Raw genomic sequence first — 26,012 nt, 5'->3', positions numbered from 1 at the left:
GGCATCCGACTCTTGGTTTCGACTCAGGTCATGATCTCTCAGTTCGTGAGTTCGAGCCCCACATCAGGCTGTCTGCTGTCATTGCAAAGCCCACTTTGGATCCTCTGCCCCCCCATCCCTCCCCCACTCATGCAGTCTCTTTTTCTCTCAAAAATAAACATTAAAAAATTTTTTTTAATGTTGACTATTTCTTATTTGAAATGTTCTCCTTTCACGGTTTTTTATTCTCCTTCTTTTCCTACCTTGTAGACTTTTCCCTCTGTCTTTTCCAAATTACTTTCTTTTCCTGCTTCCTTAATAAGAACTTTCTTCTAGAGGTCATGCTTTTCAGAATTTCAAGGAAGGGCCATGAGAAGGTTATCTTCAGTTTGGAGTATATTTCCTGAGAAAGCAAGGGAACCGGAGACAGGAGAATGTGTCTCTTCTCCTTGGTGGTGTCGTTCTGAGGTCTGGTATTCTAAAATGGGTGCACATCTGGAATCTCAGAGAAGTGTAACTACAATTCAGGGCCATTTAGGATACAGCTACTGTTCAATGAGTAACCCACTCTGCACTTAGTACTTATCTTTCCCAAGAGAAGACCCAATTGAGTCAATTTGTCACTGTCCAAAGCTACCTTGGCCACCTCAAAGGCAAGGGGCTTGCTCTGTGTTCACCCTGTACACTCTGCCTTTGGCACGAGCGCCTAGCCCTGGTCTAGTCAGGCATGGCCCAGATGGCAGAGAGTTCATTAGATGGAATGGCAAGAACCACACCTGTGTGTAGCAAGAATGCCGGGGGTTTAAAGACAGAACGTCTTTAAACGCCAAGGGCCTGGAAGGCACCTAGAGAGTCAGAGTGTCCTCTCCAGTGGAGTTCTGTCCTCAGATCCCATCTCTCCTGTGTTCTTTCCTTCCACAAAGGAGATTTAAAAGATATTTAAATACCCACACAGAGAAGTGCACACATGTTTAGTGGTTTTGCTCCTTTCGCATCTCACCCTTACTGCCTCCTCACTCCCAAATTAATTACCAGCACGTCTTTGTCTCAAGCTCTGTTTTGGCGGAAATTCAGGGGATTCTGGGTTTCCAGGTTCCCGGTCTAGAAGAGGGGTTGTGACAGGTGGGCACATCTCTTTGGCCCTGCAGATTCCTTGCCTGTGGGGAGGGTTGTGGCTGGAGTAAGGGCAACAGGTCCCTCTGTAGAGCAGGGTCTTGGGCAAGGGTGCTGAGATGGGAGAGCAGTTCTGACTAAAACAAACCCCTTACTGGCGTGACCTGTCTGGTTCATCTTCACACACTTTGCAGGCAGCAGATAAAGGAAAAAGAATGAACTTAATGTATGCTTAAGGATTTTGTAAAACACAAATTTGAACAATAAACAAATGCCATCTGGGTACAAAAACACATGCTAGATGGTGGATACGGGATCCAAAGTCATGGGTTCCTCTCAGATGCTGCAAATATTTATCTACCATACTTAAAAGCCTGTATACTACATCTGCCTGCTCCATAATATTACAAAACTTGGGGTATCTCTAGACATCATTAAAAGATAAACTGAGGCATATTAAAGATTTTAGGAGTCTGAGCAAAATCAGTTCTAATCAAGCAGTGCCAAACCAGAAGTGGGTAGGACTGCTCTGGCGACAGGAGCCCGCGGAATGACTTACACAGAGTACAGAACCAAAGGAATTATTCGATTCACTAAAGCTTAAAGTCTTGTTGACTGATGCAATTGTCGTTAGTGTTCTGATTTCCTAACCTCAGGGCATTTACAGGCTTAGATTTGGGTTTGCCCTGGTAGGCTGCCGCAGCATTAGAGCCACACAATAGAGTCTAATGGCTTCCTTGTTTAATTTAACACATCCGAATGGTATATATGATAATTTCAAATTTCTATTGGTAAGGATAATGAATGGGAAAGCATTACCCAATACAAATAAGATTAAAAAAAAATTTTTTTTTGCTAACATTTATTTATTTTTTGAGAGTCAGAGAGAGACAGAGCACGAGCAGGGGAGGTGCAGAGAGAGGGAGACACAGATCGGAAGCAGGCTCCAGGCTCTGAGCTGTGAGCACGGAGCCCGATGCGGGGCTTGAACCCACAAACTGTGAGATCATGACCTGAGCCGAAGTCAGTCGCCCAACTGACCGAGCCACCCAGGTGCCCCAATAATTAAGATCTTAATAAAGTAAAGTATCCTTTGATTTTTCAACTGAAAACTATATCCAGTTATCCCCAAGTCAATGAAGAGACGGTGTTCTTAAATACCTCGTACATTTATTTGATACACATTTATTGAGTGTTGACCATCTGTTGGGCACTGTGCTAGGTCTTAGTGACACCAAGATCGTTGGCTTAACCTCTGCCACAGAAAGGAGTTTGATGTTACAGGGAAGCTGTCCAAGAAAACAGTTACAGAATGAATGTGGGGTGCTATGATAAAATTGCAGATTGCTGGGGCGCCTGGGTGGCTCAGTTGGTTGAGCGTCCGACTTCGGCTCAGGTCATGATCTCACAGTCCGTGAGTTCGAGGCCCACGTCGGGCTCTGTGCTGACAGCTGAGAGCCTGGAGCCTGCTTCGGATTCTGTGTCTCCCTCTCTCTCTGACCCTCCCCCGTTCATGCTCTGTCTCTCCCTGTCTCAAAAATAAATAAACGTTAAAAAAAAATTAAAAAAAAATTGCAGATTGCTATAGCATACCGCGGAAGACCCTCTATCTGCTTGTGCCTTGGGAGAGGGGAAGCACGGAAAAAGATTCCTGAAGCGAATCCTGTCAGATCTCCCAGACATATGAGCTATCTAAAGGGAGATTAGAATAAGCCAAATGGAAAAAGGCCATTCCTGTTGGAGGGAAGAGGTATGGCAGTTCGAGAGCCAAGTAAGGCAACTCTTCCCACAAGCATCACCTTTATGGTTTTTGTCAAATCTATATATCACCAGTGCAATTACTTCATATTTTCTTAAATATCATTTTTGGTTTTTTGATATACCTACTTCATCTAAATCTAGAGAAATGCATGAGAACTCTGGAGTATAATGTGCTGCTTATACTTTTTCTAGTGCATATTAAAACATGTATTAAATGGCTACCCATTTACTATTTTAAAATCATCTCATGTACCATCAATCATATGGTATCCTAACACACCCTAGGGAAAACTAAATTAATGGAACTCTAAGCAATCAATATAACCCTTCCCTTGCTTAGGTTTCTTTTCTTTCTTTCTTTCTTTCTTTCTTTCTTTCTTTCTTTCTTTCTTTCTTCTTTTTTTAGTGCTTACTTATTTATTTTGAGAGAGAGAGAGAGAGTGAACAGGGATAGGGCAGAGAGAAGGAGATAGAGAGAGAATCCTATGCATGCTCAGATCTCGAACCCACAAACTGTGAGATCATGACCTGAGTGGAGATCAAGAGTCAGAAACACAACCCACTGAACCACTCAGGTGCCCCTTGCTTCTGTTTCTTAAAAAAAAAATTTTTTTAATGTTTATTATTTTAAAAAAAATTGTTTTAACGTTTATTTTTGAGACAGAGAGAGACAAAGCATGATCAGGGGAGGGTCAGAGAGAGAGAGAGAGAGAGAGAGAGAGAGGGAGACACAGAATCTGAAACAGGCTCCAGGCTCTGAGCTGTCAGCACAGAGCCCGACGCGGGGCTCGAACTCACAGACCGCAAGATCATGACCTGGGCTGAAGTCAGCCGCTTAACCAACTGAGCCACCCAGGCGCCCCTGTTTATTTATTTTTGAGTGAGACAGAGACAGAATGCGAGTGGGGTAGGGGCAGAGAGAGAGGGAGACACAGGATCCGAAGCAGGCTCCAGGCTCTGAGCCGTCAGCACAGAGCCCGACGCAGGGCTTGAACTCACAAGCTGTGAGATCATGACCTGAGCCCAAAGCTCAACCGACTGAGCCACCCGGTGCCCCGTCTTTGCTTCTGTTTCTTAAAGAAGCAATAAGAGATAAAAATTCTCACTTTAGATCCCACTCTATGTTTTCGGTAAAATTACTGTACTGTAAAATGGTTCAAAATAACGTACAATAATTTTCAAAATAACTGATAAGTCTGAGTTAATTTTGTAGCGCCTTTAGGCTAACACACCCGAGCTTCAGACCTGAATATTCATGTATTTTCAGGTCGTGAGGTAGCAGCTTTTCCACAGCTTTCATTTGAAGCTCATTATTTTGTTTATTTAAAACAAATAAACCTAGGGGGAAAACAGACAACACAAAGCGATATTTTAAAACTGGGAAAACACTGAAGAGAGCTGCAAAGAAGAGGGGTAAAATTAGGAGAGAACAAAGTCCGCCTTAGGCTGGGCAAATCCGGGTGGATGGGGGCAGCGCTTCCTTCCTCGACAGCCAAACCGCCTCTATTTTTTAAGGCCAACTTTAGTCCGGGTTTCTGCAGCGCGAGGAAAACGTGCCCTAAAGTGAGGGCTTAAGACTTTCTAAAAAAAGGAGTCACATTCTACCTCAGGAGAGCAGAGGCAGGAGCGCGGAGAGACCAGTCCAAGCCGCGCCCTGGCCGACCCCGCCCCTCTCCGGCCGGCCGCTCCGCCGAGCCGCCAGGGGTCGCCGCGCACCGTTGGAGCGGAGGTCGGCCCCCGTCCCACCTCTTCCTGGTCGCTGCTCCGCCCCCTGGCGGTGTCCGCGCCAAAATCAAACCCGTCTAGTCCCGCCCCGCCCCTCGCTTCGCGCAGGCCCAGCCTTCGGAAGATCCGCTATGGTAAGAACTGAGGCCGAGCCCCAGGGTCCCGCTCCTCCCCACTCTCGAGGCGGCGGAGCTCCTCGGCAGCTTTAGGCCCCGGTGGGGTTTCGGGGGCTTGGCTCCCATGGAGGGGCCGCCAGGTCGACGCGGCCGGAGCCCAGAGGCTGAGGCGTGGCCCCGGGCCTGCTACCCTTAGGCCGCGGGGCGTCCGCCGCCTTCCCGCCCTTGCGCGCCCCGCGCTGTCCCCAGAGCCTTCCAAGGCGGGTTAGGCTAAAATCCGGAGGCGTTCGCGAACGTGACCCGAGTGTCTCACAAACTTAGCGACCTGTCCACAGCACGAGTCGCTTCAGAACCATTGCACCAGGCTCCCCGGATTCTGCTGCCAAAGGTGCGGCCTCTTAGGAAGAACCGGGAAAGGTGTGAGCGAGCCGGCATCTTGGGTCCTAGACGAGTGCTATGTATCATGGTTTGTAGAGCACGTTTCTGAGTGGCTCACGGTTTCAGAAGTAACCTAACGAATCTTCACTTTATGCCAGTAAGATTTCTTTGAAAATCCGTTGTTCTTTTACCAAAGGGCTGGAATCGATGTCCTTTTGTGCTCTGAACTGCTGGTTGGTAAGGAGTTAGTCCGTTTATTAGGGAAGCACTGCGCTGAGTTAGCCTTCCCTGCATACCATGGTCGGTTAAGTCCTGGTAAGATTCCAAGGCGTGCTTGTATCTTTGTGAATTTAATGTCTTTTAGCTCGTCCAATCATTAAAAAAAAAATTTTTTTTTTTTTTTTTTAATTTGAGAGAGAGAGAGAGCGAGCGGGGGAGAGGGTTAGAGTGAGGAAGAGAGAGCGAGAATCCCAAGTAGGCTCCATGCTCAGCTCAGGGTCGGTGGCGGGGCCTGATCCTAAGACCCCGGGATCATGACCTGAGCCGAAATTAAGAGCTGGAGGCCCAACCCACTGAGCCACCCAGAAGCCCCTCATCAAATCATTTCCATAAACTTCAGTTTCATGTCATTTTTTTTTTTCTGCCTCTGTTGGCAGAGAATCAACATCTAATTAAATGAATCTAAGATTTTAATATCTTAATTTAGTTAAGTGGCCGTTATTTTGCTGGGCAAGGATCTAGGTTGTATGGTACTTATTTGAAGATACTTGTCCAGATGTAATTACAACTGATAACGGCTTCTTTGTGGTTAAACTAACAACGCTGCCACCTGGGCATAAAACGATCTCAGAAGCCAAACAGGAGCACACTTCAATCTGTTACCCATGCTGTGTGGTAGTGTATTTCTCAGTAGTGTTACTGGCCTAACACAACTGACCATTGAGAACTATGCAGCACAAATGCATTAACTTTATCCTTTTACCTAATGTCTCTTTACATACGAATCACCTTCTGATTCTAAATGGTAGTAATGCTGTTAACTATTTCCAGATGCTTACCTCTGATAGTGGAGAAACATGAAATAGAATAAAACTTGGAGATACATCCTATTTTTTAAATGTATGCTCAGGAAGTACGTTTAGTGTTATGTCGATCAAAGACAAAGTTTTGTTCCCTTTCCTGATTTTGAATTAATCCCAGTTTTGATTCGGTTGGGCTTGGTGGGTAAACAAGTACAGGCATATATTTGGAATTGGAGAGATGTAACGTACTCTGCCACTTCTGAGGGCAACAGATATCATCTACTTTTAATTTTTCAAAGTTGTATTGTAATTGGTAAACAGAGCTGATTTTGGGAATCTGTAACTCCTAATTGGAGAAGGTTCCTTAGATGTATGGTTTTTTAAGTGGTTTAAAATACAGGTTTCCCCCACTCTTTGAAAGAGTAGTGTTCCTATGAAGCCTTTTGTCATCTGAAATGATGTAAGGGGAAGCAGCAGCAGCAATTACTAATTTATATGGAAAAAAATCTTTTTTTTTTTAATTTTTTTTTTTTAACATTTTATTTATTTTTGAGACAGGGAGAGACAGAGCATGAACAGGGGAGGGTCAGAGAGAGGGAGACACAGAATCTGAAACAGGCTCCAGGCTCTGAGCTGTCCGCACAGAGCCCGACGCAGGGCTCGAACTCACGGACAGCGAGATCGTGACCTGAGCCGAAGTCGGCCGCTTAACCGACTGAGCCACCCAGGCGCCCCGGAAAAAAAATCTTTGAGCATTTCTGAGACCTAAAAAAAAAAAAACAAAACCAACCCTCTTAGGCTTTTCTCTTTTTTAATTTTTTAAAACTTTAAAGAATTTTTTTCTCTCAGGCTTTTCACATACCCTAGGATACATCTTGCCAGTGCAGATACTCATAGACACAGTTCAAAACTGTGGTGGCTTATGCTTGAGATGCTGAATGTAGTTCCCAGGGAAGGAGCTTGGTGGAGCCATTCCTAAACCAAACGCTGAACACTGGTTCTTCACTTTTTGTCTTTTTTCCGTACAAGTGAAAGTGCTCTTAGGATTTCTTTTGGTTAGTGAAAATAGGTACTAATGTAAATCTTCTGAAAAGTGGGGATAGCTCTATGTTAGTTGACCAGGAAGCTTTGTTGTCCTCAGGTCAAGTCTTGAGTCCCCTTACTTACTAATTTGAATATATATACTTATTTGAATATATATAGTCAATATATCTTTATTTGAATACATAGATAGATATCTATACATATATATATATATATATACTAATTTGAATATATCTCTAACTTATGTTGTCAGCAGATTTTCTTAATGTTAACTATTAAGCCCTTGTTGATTTTTTTGGGAGAAATTTCTAGATATGAATTAGTATGGTATCCTTTTACGTTAGTTATTTTCATTCTGGCCATGATACTCTCCTACTGTGGTTAATAATAAAAACTATTTCTAGTCATAAAAGAGACTGATGAGTAAATTAGCCTGCAAACAATGTTAATGGATAATACAGCTCATCCATATTTCTTGAGTAACTTTCATAGCTTCTCAACTGATATGAACTTTCCTAAAACTGTGTGCCTCCAGGACACTAGACTCTCCTCATTGTCTGCTTCTGGTGGGCAGATTGTTGTGGAGTCCATGAGTCTCTCCAAGGAGCTGTTTAATAATACCAAAATGTTAGGACCCATTTAAAGCTTTGGATCTGTTTTCCACTGATGTAGCTACAGACTAGTCCTAAAGGGATCCTCGCTGCCACCCAGTACCCCTGACCTGTCGCTAGATTCTGGGGTGAGAAGAGCAGTGTTCTCAACCCTGGGGAGTTAAAGCACCTGGAGAGGCTTTGTAAGATATGCATGCCCAGACCACGGTCTGGTCTCAGAGATTCTGATTCAGTTCATATGGCATGTGCCTTGGTATCAGTATTTTTGAAAAGCTCCTGAGATACTTCTAATGGCAGTTTGAAACCCATTGGACTAGAAAAATGAACCAAAAGAGCCTTCGAACTGGGTGTGGATTTCATGCTTGGTTGTTTTGATACTGCTAAGGCCAGTGTGAAGGGAGGCTAATTAAAGCAGTATTGAATGCCAGCTGTTGACTCCAGGTTTAGCAAATAGATCTATATGGTTTTTTGGAGCTTGCCCACCTGAGATTTCTGTGATTTATCTCTCCAGGAAAGGCCATAAATGGTTAGCACAGAATTCTTTATTATTAATTTACCCTGTGTCATATATGGGAGTGCAGAGGATGTTGTGGGGTTTGGGAGCCTGAACAGTCTCAAAGTTTAGAGTTAGGGCTGTGGATACATGGTCCTGAAGTCAAGGGATGGCCTTTGTGTCTGCTCTAACCTAGCACTAAGCTCTAGGAAGGCAAGGGCAATGCATGTTCTGAAGTTTTCAGTCTGCTGAGAAAGACAAGTATACAAATTGATTTGATAAACTTGTGTTCTGGGAACACATGGGATGACACTCAGCCTGTCCTGTGAGCTCAGGGGAAGCTCTTTCACAGAATGCTTAAACTAAGCTTTAGGAGATTTTTTTTGGAGTTTCGAATAGGAGAGAGGAACAGGTGTTTTAGAACATTTTGTGAAAGACATAAAAATGGGAAAGAGCATGCTGCGAGTGGAGAATTACAAGTACAGATCTTCCTCAACTCACAATGGAGCTACACCCTGATAAACCCACTGTAATTTGAAAATATCATTAAGTCAAAAATGCATTTAATACACCTAACCTATGGAGCATCATAGCTTAGCCTAGCCTACCTTAAACATGCTCAGAACACTTATACATTAGCCTATAGCTGGGCAAAAGCATCTAAGACAAAGCCTATTTTATTTATTTATTTATTTTTATTTTTATTTTTTTTAATATATGAATTTTATTGTCAAATTGGTTTCCATACAACACCCAGTGCTCATCCCAAAAGGTGCCCTCCTCAATACCCATCACCCACCCCCCTCCCTCCCACCCCCCATCAACCCTCAGTTTGTTCTCAGTTTTTAACAGTCTTTTATGCTTTGGTTCTCTCCCACTCTAACCTCTTTTTTTTTTTTTTTCCTTCCCCTCCCCCATGGGTTTCTGTTAAGTTTCTCAGGATCCACATAAGAGTGAAACCATATGGTATCTGTCTTTCTCTGTATGGCTTATTTCACTTAGCATCACACTCTCCAGTTCCATCCACGTTGCTACAAAAGGCCATATTTCATTCTTTCTCATTGCCACGTAGTATTCCATTGTGTATATAAACCACAATTTCTTTATCCATTCATCAGTTGATGGACATTTAGGCTCTTTCCATAATTTGGCAATTGTTGAGAGTGCTGCTATAAACATTGGGGTACAAGTGCCCCTATGCATCAGTACTCCTGTATCCCTTGGGTAAATTCCTAGCAGTGCTATTGCTGGGTCATAGGGTAGGTCTATTTTTAATTTTCTGAGGAACCTCCACACTGCTTTCCAGAGCGGCTGCACCAATTTGCATTCCCACCAACAGTGCAAGAGGGTTCCCGTTTCTCCACATCCTCTCCAGCATCTATAGTCTCCTGACTTGTTCATTTTGACCACTCTGACTGGCGTGAGGTGATATCTGAGTGTGGTTTTGATTTGTATTTCCCTGATAAGGAGCGACGTTGAACATCTTTTCATGTGCCTGTTGGCCATCCGGATGTCTTCTTTAGAGAAGTGTCTATTCATGTTTTCTGCCCATTTCTTCACTGGGTTGTTTTTCGGGTGTGGAGTTTGGTGAGCTCTTTATAGATTTTGGATACTAGCCCTTTGTCTGATATGTCATTTGCAAATATCTTTTCCCATTCCGTTGGTTGCCTTTTCGTTTTGTTGGTTGTTTCCTTTGCTGTGCAGAAGCTTTTTATCTTCATAAGGTCCCAGTAATTCACTTTTGCTTTTAATTCCCTTGCCTTTGGGGATGTGTCGAGTAAGAGATTGCTACGGCTGAGGTCAGAGAGGTCTTTTCCTGCTTTCTCCTCTAAGGTTTTGATGGTTTCCTGTCTCACATTCAGGTCCTTTATCCATTTTGAGTTTATTTTTGTGAATGGTGTGAGAAAGTGGTCTAGTTTCAACCTTCTGCATGTTGCTGTCCAGTTCTCCCAGCACCATTTGTTAAAGAGACTGTCTTTTTTTCCATTGGATGTTCTTTCCTGCTTTGTCAAAGATGAGTTGGCCATATGTTTGTGGGTCTAGTTCTGGGGTTTCTATTCTATTCCATTGGTCTATGTGTCTGTTTTTGTGCCAATACCATGCCGTCTTGATGATTACAGCTTTGTAGTAGAGGCTAAAGTCTGGGATTGTGATGCCTCCTGCTTTGGTCTTCTTCTTCAAAATTACTTTGGCTATTCGGGGCCTTTTGTGGTTCCATATGAATTTTAGGATTGCTTGTTCTAGTTTCGAGAAGAATGCTGTTGCAATTTTGATTGGGATTGCATTGAATGTGTAGATAGCTTTGGGTAGTATTGACATTTTGACAATATTTATTCTTCCAATCCATGAGCAGGGAATGTCTTTCCATTTCTTTATATCTTCTTCAATTACCTGCATAAGCTTTCTATAGTTTTCAGCATACAGATCTTTTACATCTTTGGTTAGATTTATTCCTAGGTATTTTATGCTTCTTGGTGCAATTGTGAATGGGATCAGTTTCTTTATTTGTCTTTCTGTTGCTTCATTGTTAGTGTATAAGAATGCAACTGATTTCTGTACATTGATTTTGTATCCTGCAACTTTGCTGAATTCATGTATCAGTTCTAGCAGACTTTTGGTGGAGTCTATCGGATTTTCCATGTATAATATCATGTCATCTGCAAAAAGCGAAAGCTTGACTTCATCTTTGCCAATTTTGATGCCTTTGATTTCCTTTTGTTGTCTGATTGCTGATGCTAGAACTTCCAGCACTATGTTAAACAACAGTGGTGAGAGTGGACATCCCTCTCGTGTTCCTGATCTCAGGAAAAAAGCTCTCAGTTTTTCCCCATTGAGGATGATGTTAGCTGTGGGCTTTTCATAAATGGCTTTGATGATGTTTAAGTATGTTCCTTCTATCCCGACTTTCTCAAGGGTTTTTATTAAGAAAGGGTGCTGGATTTTGTCAAAGGCCTTTTCTGCATCGATTGACAGGATCATATGGTTCTTTTTTTTTTTTTATTAATGTGATGTATCACGTTGATTGATTTGCGAATGTTGAACCAGCCCTGCATCCCAGGAATGAATCCCACTTGATCATGGTGAATAATTCTTTTTATATGCCGTTGAATTCGATTTGCTAGTATCTTATTGAGAATTTTTGCATCCATATTCATCAGGGATATTGGCCTGTAGTTCTCTTTTTTTACTGGGTCTCTGTCTGGTTTAGGAATCAAAGTAATACTGGCTTCATAGAATGAGTCTGGAAGTTTTCCTTCCCTTTCTATTTCTTGGAATAGCTTGAGAAGGATAGGTATTATCTCTGCTTTAAACGTCTGGTAGAACTCCCCTGGGAAGCCATCTGGTCCTGGACTCTTATTTGTTGGGAGATTTTTGATAACCGATTCAATTTCTTCGCTGGTTATGGGTCTGTTCAAGCTTTCTATTTCCTCCTGATTGAGTTTTGGAAGAGTGTGGGTGTTTAGGAATTAGACAAAGCCTATTTTATAGTAAAGTATTAAATATCTCATGTAATTTATTGAAAAATGTACTGAAAGTGAAAAACAGAATGATTGTAAGTGTATTGATTGTGTACCCTCATGGTCGTGTGGCTGCCCAGCCTCATGAGAGTATTGTACTTCCTATCACTAGCCTGAGAAAAGATTCAGATTCAAAATTTGAAGTATGGTTTCTATTGAATGTGTATCACTTTCACACTATGGTAAAGTTGAAAAAGTGGAACCATAGTAAGTCAGGGACCATCTGATTTTTGTATTACAGCTCGAGTGGCTTAACTCTCCATGGTATGGTCAAATTTGATGTGGGGAGTGGTATCTGTGAGAGGTAGATTGGGGTCAGGTGATAAAGGGCCTTGTAGAATGATTGGATACTTCTGGATGGTTCGGAAACACTGAAAAAGCAAGGAGAGGCATAGTTAGATTTGCTTCTTGGCAGTGTGGAATGTGGACTTAGAGGGTGAGACAAAGTGTGGCGAGGGGGCCTGCAGGAATGTTGCAGGAGACAGCACACATAATGAAGGCCTGAATCGAGGTAGGGGTTATAGGGATGGAGCAGACTGGATAGATTTGAGGAATAGTTAAGCACTAAAATTGGCAGAACTTGGTGATTGGTCTGATGTAGAGTAAGAGGGATGAAAGAACCTGGGACGACTGCCAGGCCTCTGGCTTAGGTGACAAGGTGGTATCTAACTGAGCTCAAGACCTGGAACAGCAGGTTTGGGAGTAGATGTGGGAGAAGAAGAGTTCAGTTGAAACCCTCTGAGTTTGAAGTCTGTCCAGTAGGCAGGTAGATACATGAGATTGTAGCTCAGGAGCATACTTCAGAGACCGATTTACGATTGGAGGATTCAGCATAAGTGTTTGTTAAAACCATAAAAGCAGATAAGATCAAAGAAAAGTGTGAGGAGATGAGGAGATCAATAGAGTACCTAGGGGGAACTATAGTGTTCAAGAGTAGACAGAGAAAAAAGAGAAATATCAACATTAATCCTACTTATTTTATCTATACAGTTCATCCAGGAACACGTGATAATTTTACTGCTGTGAAAATCAGTTAGTGGGGTTTCTAGGTTCTGCAAGTAGAATAAAGACTTATGGACTCTGGTTTGTATTCAGGATGGCAATTTCAAATCCCTGTCCCTGTCTATTATAGGCTTTCATTTTCCCATGGAGTATTTAGTTGCAAAGACTCAGTCTTTGTTTGTTTTTAATGTCTGCTTTTTTAAAGTGGTGTAAAGTGTTTTAAACTTCTTACTAAACAGTTTATGTTGCCTCATAATCCTGTGTGATTTTTGAGAAAGATTCAGATGACTTAAAAAACATTAGTGTGGAATTCTCTATTAGACATGATTCTCTCTTTTGTTATTTTCTGTGACTCTTTGCATTGAGGGAATTTGGCTTTTTAAAAAAATTTGGATTTCAGCTTTATACGTTCTAAATACAATATATTATAAAATTGAATTATCAACAGACATTTTAGTTACGTGTTAATTATCTTAATTTTAAATTGGCTAAACTATAGTTACAGAATAGTAGAAACCTTCAGTAGGCTTCCGTTTTCTACTTGGATAGGTTTTTTTCTTCCTCCAGCCTATCCTCCACAATGCTACTATATGCCATCTTACTAAAACGTAACTCTAATCTTGTCACTCTTCTGCTTTAGAAATTCACCCAGTAGCTTCTCATTGTCTAGAAAGAATAACATACATTCTCTTTGGCTGGACAGTCAGCCTTCCGTGATCTGGCCCCCGACAACCTTTCTCACCTTCTCTGCCACTCCGTCTACATGCACTACGCAGTAATCATCCCTGAGTGCTTGGCTTTCTGATGCATTCCACGTACTTCCATAACATCATGGCTCTGTGTGGTCTGCCTAGGACACCTCACCATTTCTCAACTTGCCAAAATCCTTTTCATCTCTAGCCTTCCTATATAGCCCTCAACCCTCCCCAATCCTGTACTTGGTAGCAATTTGTGAATGTACTTCCATCATTTATTAGTTACATCTATTTTCTTTGAGAGATTATAAGTCCTTTGAAGGTAAATACAGGGACTTATCATTGGATCATTTGATAAATATCGAATTTCTATAAACTGCCAGGCTCTGTCACAATCACACTTGTTATTCTACTGGCAGCACCTACCACAGGGCTTGGCATATAGTAGTTTAAGTGGGTCTTGAGGCCTGGCTCTGAGAAGTTATCAAACTCATTGGCAGACAAGACCATAACATTTCAGATGATGTTTCAGATCGAGTTGTTTTAGAATGCAGTGTTTTTTTGTTTGTTTTTTGTTTTTTTAATGCAGTGTCTACTTTTTTACTTTTGTGCTTTAGTCAAAGAAAAAGGGACTGAGTGCAGAGGAGAAGAGAGCCCGCATGATGGAAATATTTTTTGAGACGGTGAGTTGTTTTCTCTAAGATTTTTAGTATTTTATGTAATTTTCTCCTTAAGTATATGTCATTCAGTGTTAACTGTACCTTTTTTAATTAAATATCAGTGCTAATCAATTTCCTGAATAGTGGATAAAATTATGCAAACATTTTTAGTTTCTGTGAAGCTATGGAGTATGAAAGAACCCTACCCCAATGTCACTTCTGTCCAAACTCCTACTACACCACACTGGCACCAAATGATCTTTCTGAAGCATATATTTGATTGTGTCCCCTTTCTGCCTGGGAATAATAGTGATAATTGTGGACATCAGCTGAGTGCTTCCTAGGTGCCAATCATTGCTCTCAGCACTTGGTGTAGGTTATCTGATTCCATCCTTTTTAATCCTTTGCTATCAGGACTGTTATGATCCTCATTCTACAGATGAGGACATCTGAGACACAGCCTAAGGTGCCAGCCCTGGATCTCAAAAAATTAAAGTGGTAGTACCACTAGGATTCAAATCCAGGGAGGATCATCTGATTTTTAGATTTTAGGCAGTGTTAAATGCTGCCTCTTTGCATTTATAAATCTGACTATCGTGTTATATATCATAGGCCTCCTTAATTTATTCCAGATATTTGTGCCTGCCACTAACGGGAAATATGTTTGAAGTTTCAGGTCCTAAGTGGTAGAGCCAGGATTTAAATCCAGGCACCTGGCTCTAGAAGCTGGTTTTTTTACCATGTTGCTCAACAGTAGCTTTTTTTTTTTCTTCTTCCAGTTCAAGTCCAAATCTTAGACCTACAAAAAACACTAATTTCCTATGTCTTAGCCTAATACTTGATAGGACCTTCAAAGTCTAGTCTGACCACATTCTACTGGCTACTTTCATTATATACAGATGTGAAGAAGATAAGAGAAAATGGCAAAATAGAATATGAAATTAATAAGGACATTTTCATTTTGATAATTCAGATTCTCAGTAAAACAAGCAAAACACTCTGGGAACCTTTATTTTAAAAACTGCCTTCTAAGTGTAATTTTACTAATGTTACCTCCCTTCAATGACTTACTAAAAGTCATTGGCAATTCAGAACAGAGTATCATATTAATGATGATTAGAAAGATAAATTGATGAAATTTGTATGTGAGGATTATGACTTGTACACAGTTAAAATATTTTTCCTGTGGTCTCAGCAAGAAAAGTAGATTTAATTCTTACTAGGCTGTGGAAGGCTGGGGAGAGTGGTGAGGGTGATTATTTTGTCCTTTATGATATTGTTCATTTTCTCAGTATCAAAATTGGCTGTTTCAGATTGAAAATTTTTCAGCCCTGCCTTCAGTTAATAACAGCATATTAATGAGTGTGAGCAGCTTCCAGAAGTTCACTAGTCACTGAGTTTGTGTTGTTTTGTTTTGTTTTTGAGAGGGAGCGTGCACGCATGCAAGCTGGGGAGAGGGGCAGAGGGAAAGAGAGAATCTCAAATAGACGCCCGTCAGTTGTCTGTTTTACTTTTAGTTAAAACTGCTAAATCTGTGACGTACGATGCATGCTAAGCAAATCACTGTTTTCTTAAAATCACAGTGTCAGAGAAGGTGATTATTTCATGTTAAATGATTCATTGTAAGTAGTCTTTATACCTCGGTGGGAAGATATTCTTTACATTCTGATCTTCAGTTACTTTAAAGAATTGAATGTTCATGCAAAATTTGTCCCTTTTTAAATTCTGTTGAAGGTATCAAACAAGACAATTGCAGTTTGTTCTAGCTCTAAAATGCTTGATTCTGTCACACTGTTCATTACCAGACACAACTTTTAGTACAAAGTTTTATTAATATAGTTATGGTAAATATGAATATATAGTAGAAAATAAATATATGTTTTTCATCTTTTTTTAAACTCTTTTAAACAGAAAGATGTGTTTCAATTAAAAGACATGGAGAAGATTGCTCCCAAAGAAAAAGGCATTAGTGAGTATCAAAGATGTGCGGAGACATTTTGTGATATATTGGCCATCTTTTCTGTAACAGTCTTTCACTTTATGAAAACATAAATTTCTACAGGTGAAGAATGTTTATAAAAGTCCTTACATGATGTCTTTAGGCTGTGGCCATGATTCTTGTGTTTGGAGTATCTGCTTTAGGAAAATTAAAAGGGAATATGCACGCATACCTATACCTATACACACATGCATGCACACATTTATTTATTTATAGGTATACTTACTTCAAGAGAAGTAAACATTTCATTTATGTTCTTGTATTTGTTGAATGTGACTTCATATCTTTACATGGTGTAGTGGTTTTCTAAGCTTTTGTAACAAATTACCACAAACTTGGTAGCTTAACACAGTAGAATTTATTCTTTCAAAGTTTGGAAGCCAGAAGTCTAAAATCAGGGTATTAGTAGGGTTGGTTCCTTCTGGAGGTTCTGAAGGAGAATCTGTCTCCTGCTTCTCTCTTGGCTTCTGGTGGCTGTCAGCAGTACTTGGCTTATAGACACGTTGTTCTAATCTCTGCCTCTGTTTTTACGTAGACTTCCCCTTTATTTTCTCCATTTCTATCTCTTATAAGGACATATGTCATTGGATTTGGGCCATACCACCCTAAAACATGGATGATTTCATCTATGATCCTTAACTGCATCTATACAGACCCTTTTTCCAAATCAGGTCACATTCACAGGATTTGGGGGTTATCTTTTGAAGGGTCACTGTTAAACCCCCTATATATGGGGTGTGTGTGTGTGTGTGTGTGTCTGTGTCTATATATATATATATATATATATATACACACACACGCATATATATGTATATATATATATGTATTTAAATCTTATTTTCATTGTATAAGCTATACATGTTTATAAGTAAAAATTGTTCATAAGCCCTCTATTCTGGGATCACCACTGTTAACATTTTGGTGTATTTTGGTGTCTTATTCTTTGGTTCTATTTGTGTATGTATGTATGTATCTCTTTTTTTTTTTTTTTTGAGGGAACTGTCCTGTATATGCAGTTTTGTGTTCATGCATTTTTCTTTATTTTTTATTTTTTATTTTTTTTTAATTTTTTTTTTCAACGTTTTTTATTTATTTTTGGGACAGAGAGAGACAGAGCATGAACGGGGGAGGGGCAGAGAGAGAGGGAGACACAGAATCGGAAACAGGCTCCAGGCTCCGAGCCATCAGCCCAGAGCCTGACGCGGGGCTCGAACTCACGGACCGCGAGAACGTGACCTGGCTGAAGTCGGACGCTTAACCGACTGCGCCACCCAGGCGCCCCTCATGCATTTTTCATATAACATTATGTCATCTATATTTCATTATGTCATTTGCTTAAAGAATGATGTGGGGTGCCTGGGTGGCTCACTCTTGATTTCTGTTCAGGTCATGATCTCACTGCATGGGATTGAGCCCCTCGTGGGGCTCTGTGCTGACAGCACAGAGCCTGCTTGGGATTCCCTTTTCTCCTCTGTCTCTCAAAATAAATAAATAAACTTAAAAAAAAAAAAAAGATGCACAACATCTGCATCTCCTAATGTTTTATTCTGTGACCACCCACTATACCCTAATTTGCTTAGCTTGTTACCTTTTGTTGAACACCTAGGTTGTTCACAAACTTTGCTGCTAAAATTAATGTGTAACATACTATCTATGAATTTTTTTCTAAAAACGTGATTTTTTAGGGCAGTTTTAGGGTCATAGCAGAATTGAGTGGAAGGTACAGATATATCCCATATGCTTCCTGCTCCCCCACATGTAAAGCTTCTCCTGCTGTCAGCATCACTCACCAGTGGTCCGTTTGTTACAGCTGACACATCCTAATCCCCCAAAGTCTATGGTTTGCATTGCATTCTGTGAGTTTGGACAAGTGTATAATGACACGGATCCATCATTATCGTGTCATGCAGAGGATTTTATTACTGCCCTAAAATCTCAATGTGCTCCACCTATTCATCCCTTTCTCTCCTTACCCATACTTTCTTTTTCCCCCCACATCTCCTATCACTTCATTAGGAAATGCTCCTAGAAATAGAGTGGAAAATAGAGACTTGTGTAGTTTTAGACATTTAATACATATTCTAAAGTGCCTTCAGGAAAGGCTATTCCAAATTATATTCACATTCATTTCTCAGAATTGTGTTTTCATTTTTAGAATCGTTGACATTTCATTTCACTTCGTATTTCTTTACGAGTGAGGTTGAATGTTTTGCACATTCGGTGTCGATTTTTTTTTTAATTTATTAAATCTTTAGTTTTCTAATAGATTTTATTATATTTAGGAATCTGTAGAAAAAATTAAAGTGGACATAAAAATATGGATAATTTCTCAGTACAGTTTTACTTAATAGAAAGTAAGAATTGTTCATGAATTTCAAATAAAGTCATATTTGACTTTACATTTTTATATGCTACTTTTGAAAACTTCTTTCTGATTTTTTATCTTACCCTTAACCGTAATATTCAGTTTATTGTTTTATTGTTTAATTTTTCACAAGTTTTTTTTTCTTTTGTTAGTTTTCTTAGCAAAGAAGGCAAAACATGTTCATTGTTGGAAAAAATAAGAAAAATGAACAAAAAGAGGAAATAAAAATTGCCTCTTAAAGATAACTTCTGTCACATTAGTGCATATTTTAACTTTATTTTTTTATATTTTATACACATTTTGAATGTATATATATATCCATGCCATTAAATATTTTATAACATAAATTTAATGATTGTATAGTATCCTGTCACAATAAATGCTTTTTTTTTTAAGTTGTTTTATTTATTTTGAGAGAGAGAGAGATAGAGAGCAAGTGGAGGAGGGGCCGAGAGACGGAGATAAAATCCCAAGGAGGCTCTGCAGTTTAGCACAGAGCCCAATGCAGGGCTCAAACTCACAAACCGTGAGATCATGACTTGAGCCGAAATCAAGAGTCAGACGCTTAATCGACTATGCCACTCAGGTGCCCCACGATATTACAAGTCCAGTTATTGGACTGGTTTCCAGTTTTTTGCTATTGAAAACAGTGCTTTGACAAGCATCGTTATGCTTGTCTGTCATTTTCTTTGGTTGAATTTAAAATAGTGGAATTTCTACATAAAAGGTATGCATAAATCTAAGGTTTTCAATATATATTGTCATATTCTCTACCCATGATGAGGCTACTCATTACCCTAAATCTTTTATGATATTGTAGTCAAGAAATCCTATGTCATTGCTTTATTTTGCTTTCTTCAGTTATTAGTGGGGTTCAACATTTTTGTTTGTTGACTGTGTATATTTTGTTTTTGTTCATTGATGTACTTTTGTTTTTCCATTGTAGTATTTTTTATTTTTAAAAGCTCCTTTGTTAAGTACCCCTTCTGTAATATTTATTGCAGGTATTTTCCTAGTTTTTAGCCTTTTAATTATATAGGATGTGTCTTAATGTAGTCTTTAAAAATTCTCTCTTTTAGCTGCTATGTCAGTTAAAGAAGTCCTTCAAAGCTTAGTTGATGACGGTATGGTTGACTGTGAGAGGATTGGAACGTCTAATTATTATTGGGCTTTTCCAAGTAAAGCTCTTCATGCAAGGAAACGCAAGCTGGAGGTTCTGGAATCTCAGGTAAGCCACCACACTTAAAAAAAATATAGATTTGCTTTGTAAGAAAAAAATTTGTTTTTATTTAAACTTATGTGGTTTCCGTTAAATTTTTAACATGCATTATTTGATTCAAAGTCTAGAGATAATCATCATCTCTTTCTTCCAAAGAGTACAAGGATCTTAGAATGTTTTAACCTTCATCTTCCCACATCATGATATTATTTTATAATATTTTAGTTCCTTTTAGGGTTACAGAAAAAGGGGTGGGGAGGTACAGAGAGTTCCCAAATGTGGTTGACCCTTTAACAACACGGGTTTAAACCTCATGAGTTCACGTATACGTGCATTTTTTTTTATACATATGGTACTGTAAGTGTATTTTCTTTCTCTTATAATTATCTACATTTACTTTCCCCTAACTTACTTTATTGTAAGAATACAGTGTATGATAGCATAAAAAATATGTGTTAATCAACTATTTATGTTATTGGTAAGGCTTCTGGTCAACAGTGGGCTATTAGCACTTACTTTTTTTTTTTTTTTTTTTTTGAGACAGAGAGAGCACTAGTGGGGGGGGGGTGGACGGAGAGAGAGAGAGAGAGAGAGAGAGAGAGAATTTCAAGCAGATTCCATGTTCAGCACAGAGCCCGATGTGGGGCTGGATCCCATGACCCTTGGATCATGACCTGAGCTGAAACCAAGAGTCGGAGGCTAAATCAACTGAGCCACCCAGGAGTCAAAAGTTATATATGGATTTTTGACTGCATGAGGGTTGCCCCTAACTTCTGCATTGTTCAGTGGTCAGCTGTATAGTTTTCTCCCACCATCTGAAAGTGGAGTATTCCTATGAAACTTTTTGTGAGCTAAAATGGTGTGAAGCAAAAAAGCAATTACCATTAACCTATGTGGAAAAAATCTTTGAGTGATTCTAGACCCCAAAAGTAACCTTTCTTAGGCTTTTCTGATACCTTAGGGCACATCTTGCTAATGGATGCACAAAATACATCAAAGTAAAGCACAAATGCTCATAGGCACAGTTCGATGCTATGGAGCTTGATGCTGACATGCTGAGTATAGTTCCCAGGGAAGGAGCTTGGGGCCACTCTCACTGCTCTGGGTGCACGCTGCCTCTATAAAGGCTTGCTGCAAAATGAATGCTGAACACTCTTTTTGCTTTTTATCTTTTTTTTGTAAAAGCAAAATACCCTTCAGATTTCTCTCAGCAAAAATAGGTACTAATGTAGGTCTTTCATAAAAACAAAGTGGTATAACATGAACTTTTGAAAAATGGGGACACTTGTACCACCCCCTACACCCCACCAAACACAAAATTTCCCCTATTATTTACATTTTGTGTTAGTGTTGTACATGTTATAATTGATGAGTCAGTATTGATCTCTTGTTATTAAATAAAGCCCATACTATATATTAGGGTTCACATTTTATATTGTATATTCTGTGAATTTTGACAAATGCATAAATGTTATATATGCACAATTACAGGATACAGAATGCAGGATTCCAGAATAGTTTCACTGCCCTAAAAATCTCCTGTGCTGGAGTTATCCCTCCATCCTTCCCTCTCCCCTAACTCCTAGCAACCACTGGTATTTTTACTGTTCTGTAGTTTGCCTTTCCCAGAATATGATATTGTTGGAATCGTACAGTCTATAGCCTTTTCAGATTGGCTTCTTTCACTTAGTAATGTATATTTAGGTTTCCTCCGTGTCTTTTGGTGGCTTGATAGCTCATTTTTTTTTGATAGTTCATTTCTTTTTATTGCTAAATAATATTCCATTTCATAGTTGTGCTGTAGTTTGTTTATTCATTCAGCTATTAAAGGAAATCTTGATTGTTTCCAAGAACATGCATTTAGTCTGTACTACAAGATTCCAATACATTTTAATGAAGTATTTTTTTATTCTTTTATGCAACTGAGGGGGTGAATTACCATGTGGAATTTATAGTGTAGGTAAGAAATGGAACTTCAGGGAAATAGGCAATGGACTTGTTTTGGAGTGAGGCGAGGAAGAATTCTGATTCTCGAGAAGATAACAGGACCGGGAAAAGTTAATCAAGAATAGTAAAGGAGGGGGGCACCTGGGTGGCTCAGTGGGTTAAGCGTCTGACTTCAGCTCAGGTCATGATCTCACAGTTCGTGGGTTTGAGCCCGCGTTGGGCTCTGTGCTGACAGCTCAGAGCCTGGAGCCTGCTTCGGATTCTGTGTCTCCCTCTCTCTCTGCCCCTCCCCGACTAGCGCTCTGTCTCTGTCTCTCAGAAAATAAAAACGTTAAAAAAAAATTTTTTTTTTAAAAAAGGAATAGTAAAGGAGGGGCGCCTGGGTGGCTCAGTCAATTAAGTGTCTGACTCTTGGTTTCAGCTCAGATCATGATCTCATGGTTTCATGAGTTCCGAGCTCTGTGTTGGGCTCTGTGCTGGCAGCATGGAGTCTGCTTGGGATTCTCTGTCTCCCTCTCTCTCTGTCCCTTCCCCACACACGCTCTCTCTCTCTCAAAATAAATAAATAAAGTTAAAAAAAAAAAAGAATAGTAAAGGAAATGAATTTATTTCTGTTTGGAGGTAACGTGAGATTACATTTCTTCATAGGAAAATCCTCCTGAAATACCACTATTTAAAATGTTGCTCATGGGTTTAAGAAGGTTAAAGAGTTAGTTTGTAAGGAGCCCTCTGTCAGTCATTGTTTTTAACTATAAGCAATGCATATTAACTCTGGCTGACATTAGCAGAAAAGGAATTTTTGAAAGATACAAGATGGATTTGCAGAATCACTGGGAAGGCTGGAAACCCAGTTCTAAAAGTAGGCAGGAACTGAGGGAAGGTACACAGCCAGACCACAGCCAAAGTCACACCATGAAACCTGTCTGGTGAGGATTCTGCTGCTCCAGAGCCATGAACACTGCACCTAGCTCTACTGACATTGCTGACCTCAGAAGATGATTCCACTGGTGCTTCTGACTCAGGCTGAAGAACCAGATGTTGCTGCTGCCAAAGAAAAGAAAACAAACTTAAAAATCCCTCAAAAAACTTCTGTCCCAGCTACCAGTCACATTTTGTGAAGGGACATGTGATCTGGCCAAGCCTGGGTTACATTCTCACACTCTAGTTGCCAGGGGAACTGGCGAAATAAGTAATTAGGGTGTCTAGTTTCTTTCTTTCTTCTTCTCTTTTTTTTTTTTTTTAAAGTTTATTTATTTGTTTTGAGAGAGAGAGAGAGAGAGAGAGCGCGCAGAGGGAGGGGCAGAGAGAGAGAGAGAGAGAGAGAGAGAGAATCCCAAGCAGGCTCTGTGTTATCAGCACAGAGCCCAGTGCAGGGCTCAATCTCCTAAACCTATGGGATCATGACCTGAGTCTAAGTCAGAGGAGTCGGATGCCTAACTGACTGAGCCACCCAGGCGTCCCATGGAGTTTCCAGTTTTTGTGATGAGAGGTAGCTGCCTCCTATTGGTACCAGCAGTTCCCCAAAATAGGAAGGGAGTTTGAATGCTGAGTAGCACTGTCTCTCCTACCATGATATTTGCAAAATAAATCAGGAGAAACAAACTGGAAAAGAGCATAGGACTTGGGAGTCAGAATAATAACAACTAAATTATTGAATACCTACTGTCTTCTGTGATAACTATCCTAGGCACTCAGAATCCATTAGTGGACAAAGAATGGAAGCAGGGAAACCAAGTAGGTTAAGTTATTGAAATAATCCAGCTATGAAATAATGGTGGTTTGGACCAAGGTGGACGAAGCCCACTTATCCTTGCCTTAGCCATAGGCAACTAGTAAGCTACTTTCTGTCTCTTGTAAATTTTCTTGTTCTGGACATTTCATATGAGTGGAATCACAGCATGTGTATCATTCTCAACTGGCTCCTTTAATTTAACGTAATGTTTTCAAAGTTTGTCCATGTTATAGTAGAAGTACTTCATTCCTTTTTATGGCCAAATAATATTCCGTTATATGAATATACCACACTTTGTTTATCCATTCCTCAGTTAATGGCCATTTGGATTGTTTTCACCTTTTGACTGTTAATATGCAATGTTGCTATAAACTTTCAAGTTTTTGTGTGGACATTTTTTCATTTCTCTTGGGATTTGCTGGGTCATATGACAACATGATTAGTTGTTTGAAGAACTTCCATACTTCTTTCTAATTTGGCTTCACCAGTTTCCATTTTTACAGTGCATGAAGCTTCCAGTTTTACTACATCGTCACTGAAATTTATCATTACCTGACTTTTTTGACTTTAGCCATCCTAGTGGTTGTGAAGTGGCATCTAGTTACGGTTTTGCTTTCTATTTGCCTGGTGACTAGTGATGTTGAGCATCATTTCATGTGTTTATGGGCCATTTGTATATCTTCCTTAGAGAAATACCTATTCAGATCCTTTACCCATGTTTTATCTTTTAAACGTGATGCCACATTTTTTCCATGCTAGGAAACAACATGCATATTTGTCACTCAGCAATTTTTTGAAAAGTTAATCATGACAATTAAAACTTTATACAGGGTAATATACTTTCAGGTCTTACTGCATTTTCCTGTCTTCATGGTTTTTTGTTCCTTTATCCTCTTTGAGAATTCCCTTGCTCTTCCTTTCTACTTAGCCAAATTCTAAACATCTCTCTTTTCAGAAACCTTCTCAAGGCCCCATAGCTTATAGTGCGTTTGGCCTTCTCTAAACAAACTGTAATATTTTTGGTTTTACCATGATATAATGTATTGCTTTGGCTCATACTGCTGGTTGCCTATGTAATGAGCACTGCCCCTTTCTTCTTTACTAACAAAACACTTTGTTGAGGCAGCAGTGTGCCTTACTTAAAAAAAAAAAAATGCTCATCTTCCCACACTCCTTTGCAACTAAGGGTGGCAATGGAAAACAGTTCTGATGAGTGAGATATAAGTGGAAGAGTATCTCTGAGGTTTGTAGGAAAGTGTTTACTTTCCTGATAAAGGCAAAACCCCTTCCCCTTCTTTTCCATAGTGGACATGAGATCATATTGTAACCCTACAATAACATGCATTAGGATGGAGACCTGTCCCTTAATGTCAGAGCCTGAATAGAAAGGGCTTGGGTCTCTGGTGGCATTTTGAAATGCTGCACTAACCTGGGACTGTCTCATGTCTGGACTGTTTAATCCAGTTTTAGTCAAATGTTCTGTTACTGTAGCTGAATGTGTTCTAAATGGATATAATTGCTTTGAAGACTTTCTTTTATATAAATGTGACTTAGATTTTTTATTAGTTGTCTGTTACTTTGTAACAAACTGTGTACTCCAAAATTTTGTGGCTTAAAGAAACAAACATAGATACTTCACAGTTTCTGTGGATCAGGAATCCAGACATGGTTTAGTTAGGTACGTCTGGCTCAGAGTCTCACATGATGTTGTAGTCTGACAGTTGGCTGGGGCTGCGTACTCATCAGAAGGTTCATCTGGGAGAGGATTAACTTCCAAACTCAATCATATAGTTATTGGATTTAGACCTTTGAAGGCTGTTGGACTGAGGGCCTTTATTCCTTGATAGTTTTTAGGCAGAGGCCTCCCTCATTCCTTATATCCTGGGCTTCTCCATAGGACAGTTCACAGAGCAAGCGTGTGGAGAGTCCAAGGCAGAAGGACACTACTGTGTTTTTTTGTAACTTAATCTTGGAAGTGACATCTCTTTACATCTGCTGTAGTGTGTTTTAATGAAACAAGTCATTAAATACAGCCCAGTTGCAAGCAGAGATTACAAATGGGCATAAATAGCAAGGGGCAGGGATCATTTTGGCCATCTTAGAGGATACATACACAGATTTAAATTTTTTTTTTAACTTTTCATATGTATAAGTCTTCTTGATTAGTTTTTAATTGCTTTATTGAAGAATATTTGACATTCAAAAATTTCTCATATTTAAAGTTTATAAATTGCCGAGTTTTGGCATATGTATACATCCATGAAACCATCACTACAATTAAGGTAATGAGCATATCCTTCATCCGTAAAAGTTTCTTTATTCCCCTTTTTAGTCTTTCTCTCCTGCCCTTCGCTTCTCTGCACTGTTTCCCCTGCCCCCATCCCTAGGCAACCACTGATTTGCTTTCTGTCACTATATTTCCAAGAGTTAAAAAAAATTTTTTTAATGTTTATTTTTGAGAGAGAGCGAGCGAACATGAACAGCAGGGGCGGGGAGGGGAGCGGAAAGAGAGAGAGAGAGAGAGACACAGAATCTGAAGCAGGCTCCAGGCTTTGAGCTGTCAGCACAGAGGCCGATGAGCAGGGCTCGAACTCAAGAGCTGTGAGATCATGTCCTGATCCGAAGTAGGACATT

At 39.9% G+C, this 26,012-nt stretch overlaps 1 protein-coding gene across 3 annotated transcripts in view; it reads left to right on the top strand.

Annotated features, from left to right (window-relative positions):
* The first annotated feature begins 4,638 nt into the window (after positions 1 to 4,638).
* The window catches only part of MND1 (meiotic nuclear divisions 1), a 66,075-nt gene continuing 44,701 nt past the window's right edge, over positions 4,639 to 26,012 (top strand). The window contains exons 1-4 of one of the 3 annotated variants that reach the window (XM_042982676.1): positions 4,639 to 4,712; positions 14,075 to 14,140; positions 16,028 to 16,085; positions 19,560 to 19,708. In XM_042982676.1, coding sequence (XP_042838610.1) covers positions 4,710 to 4,712; positions 14,075 to 14,140; positions 16,028 to 16,085; positions 19,560 to 19,708 — 276 coding nt within the window. In that variant the 5' untranslated portion in view covers positions 4,639 to 4,709. Of the gene's footprint in view, positions 4,713 to 4,826; positions 5,083 to 5,153; positions 5,230 to 14,074; positions 14,141 to 16,027; positions 16,086 to 19,559; positions 19,709 to 26,012 lie in introns of those variants that run through there. The other 2 variants (XM_042982677.1, XM_015538386.2) reach the window with 2 other exon arrangements.

The sequence above is a fragment of the Panthera tigris genome, chromosome B1, assembly GCF_018350195.1.
Source record: "Panthera tigris isolate Pti1 chromosome B1, P.tigris_Pti1_mat1.1, whole genome shotgun sequence".
Classification (NCBI taxonomy): domain Eukaryota; kingdom Metazoa; phylum Chordata; class Mammalia; order Carnivora; family Felidae; genus Panthera; species Panthera tigris.
The sequence above is the reverse complement of the archived record's forward strand: the minus strand, read 5'-3'. Positions and strand labels throughout refer to the sequence as shown.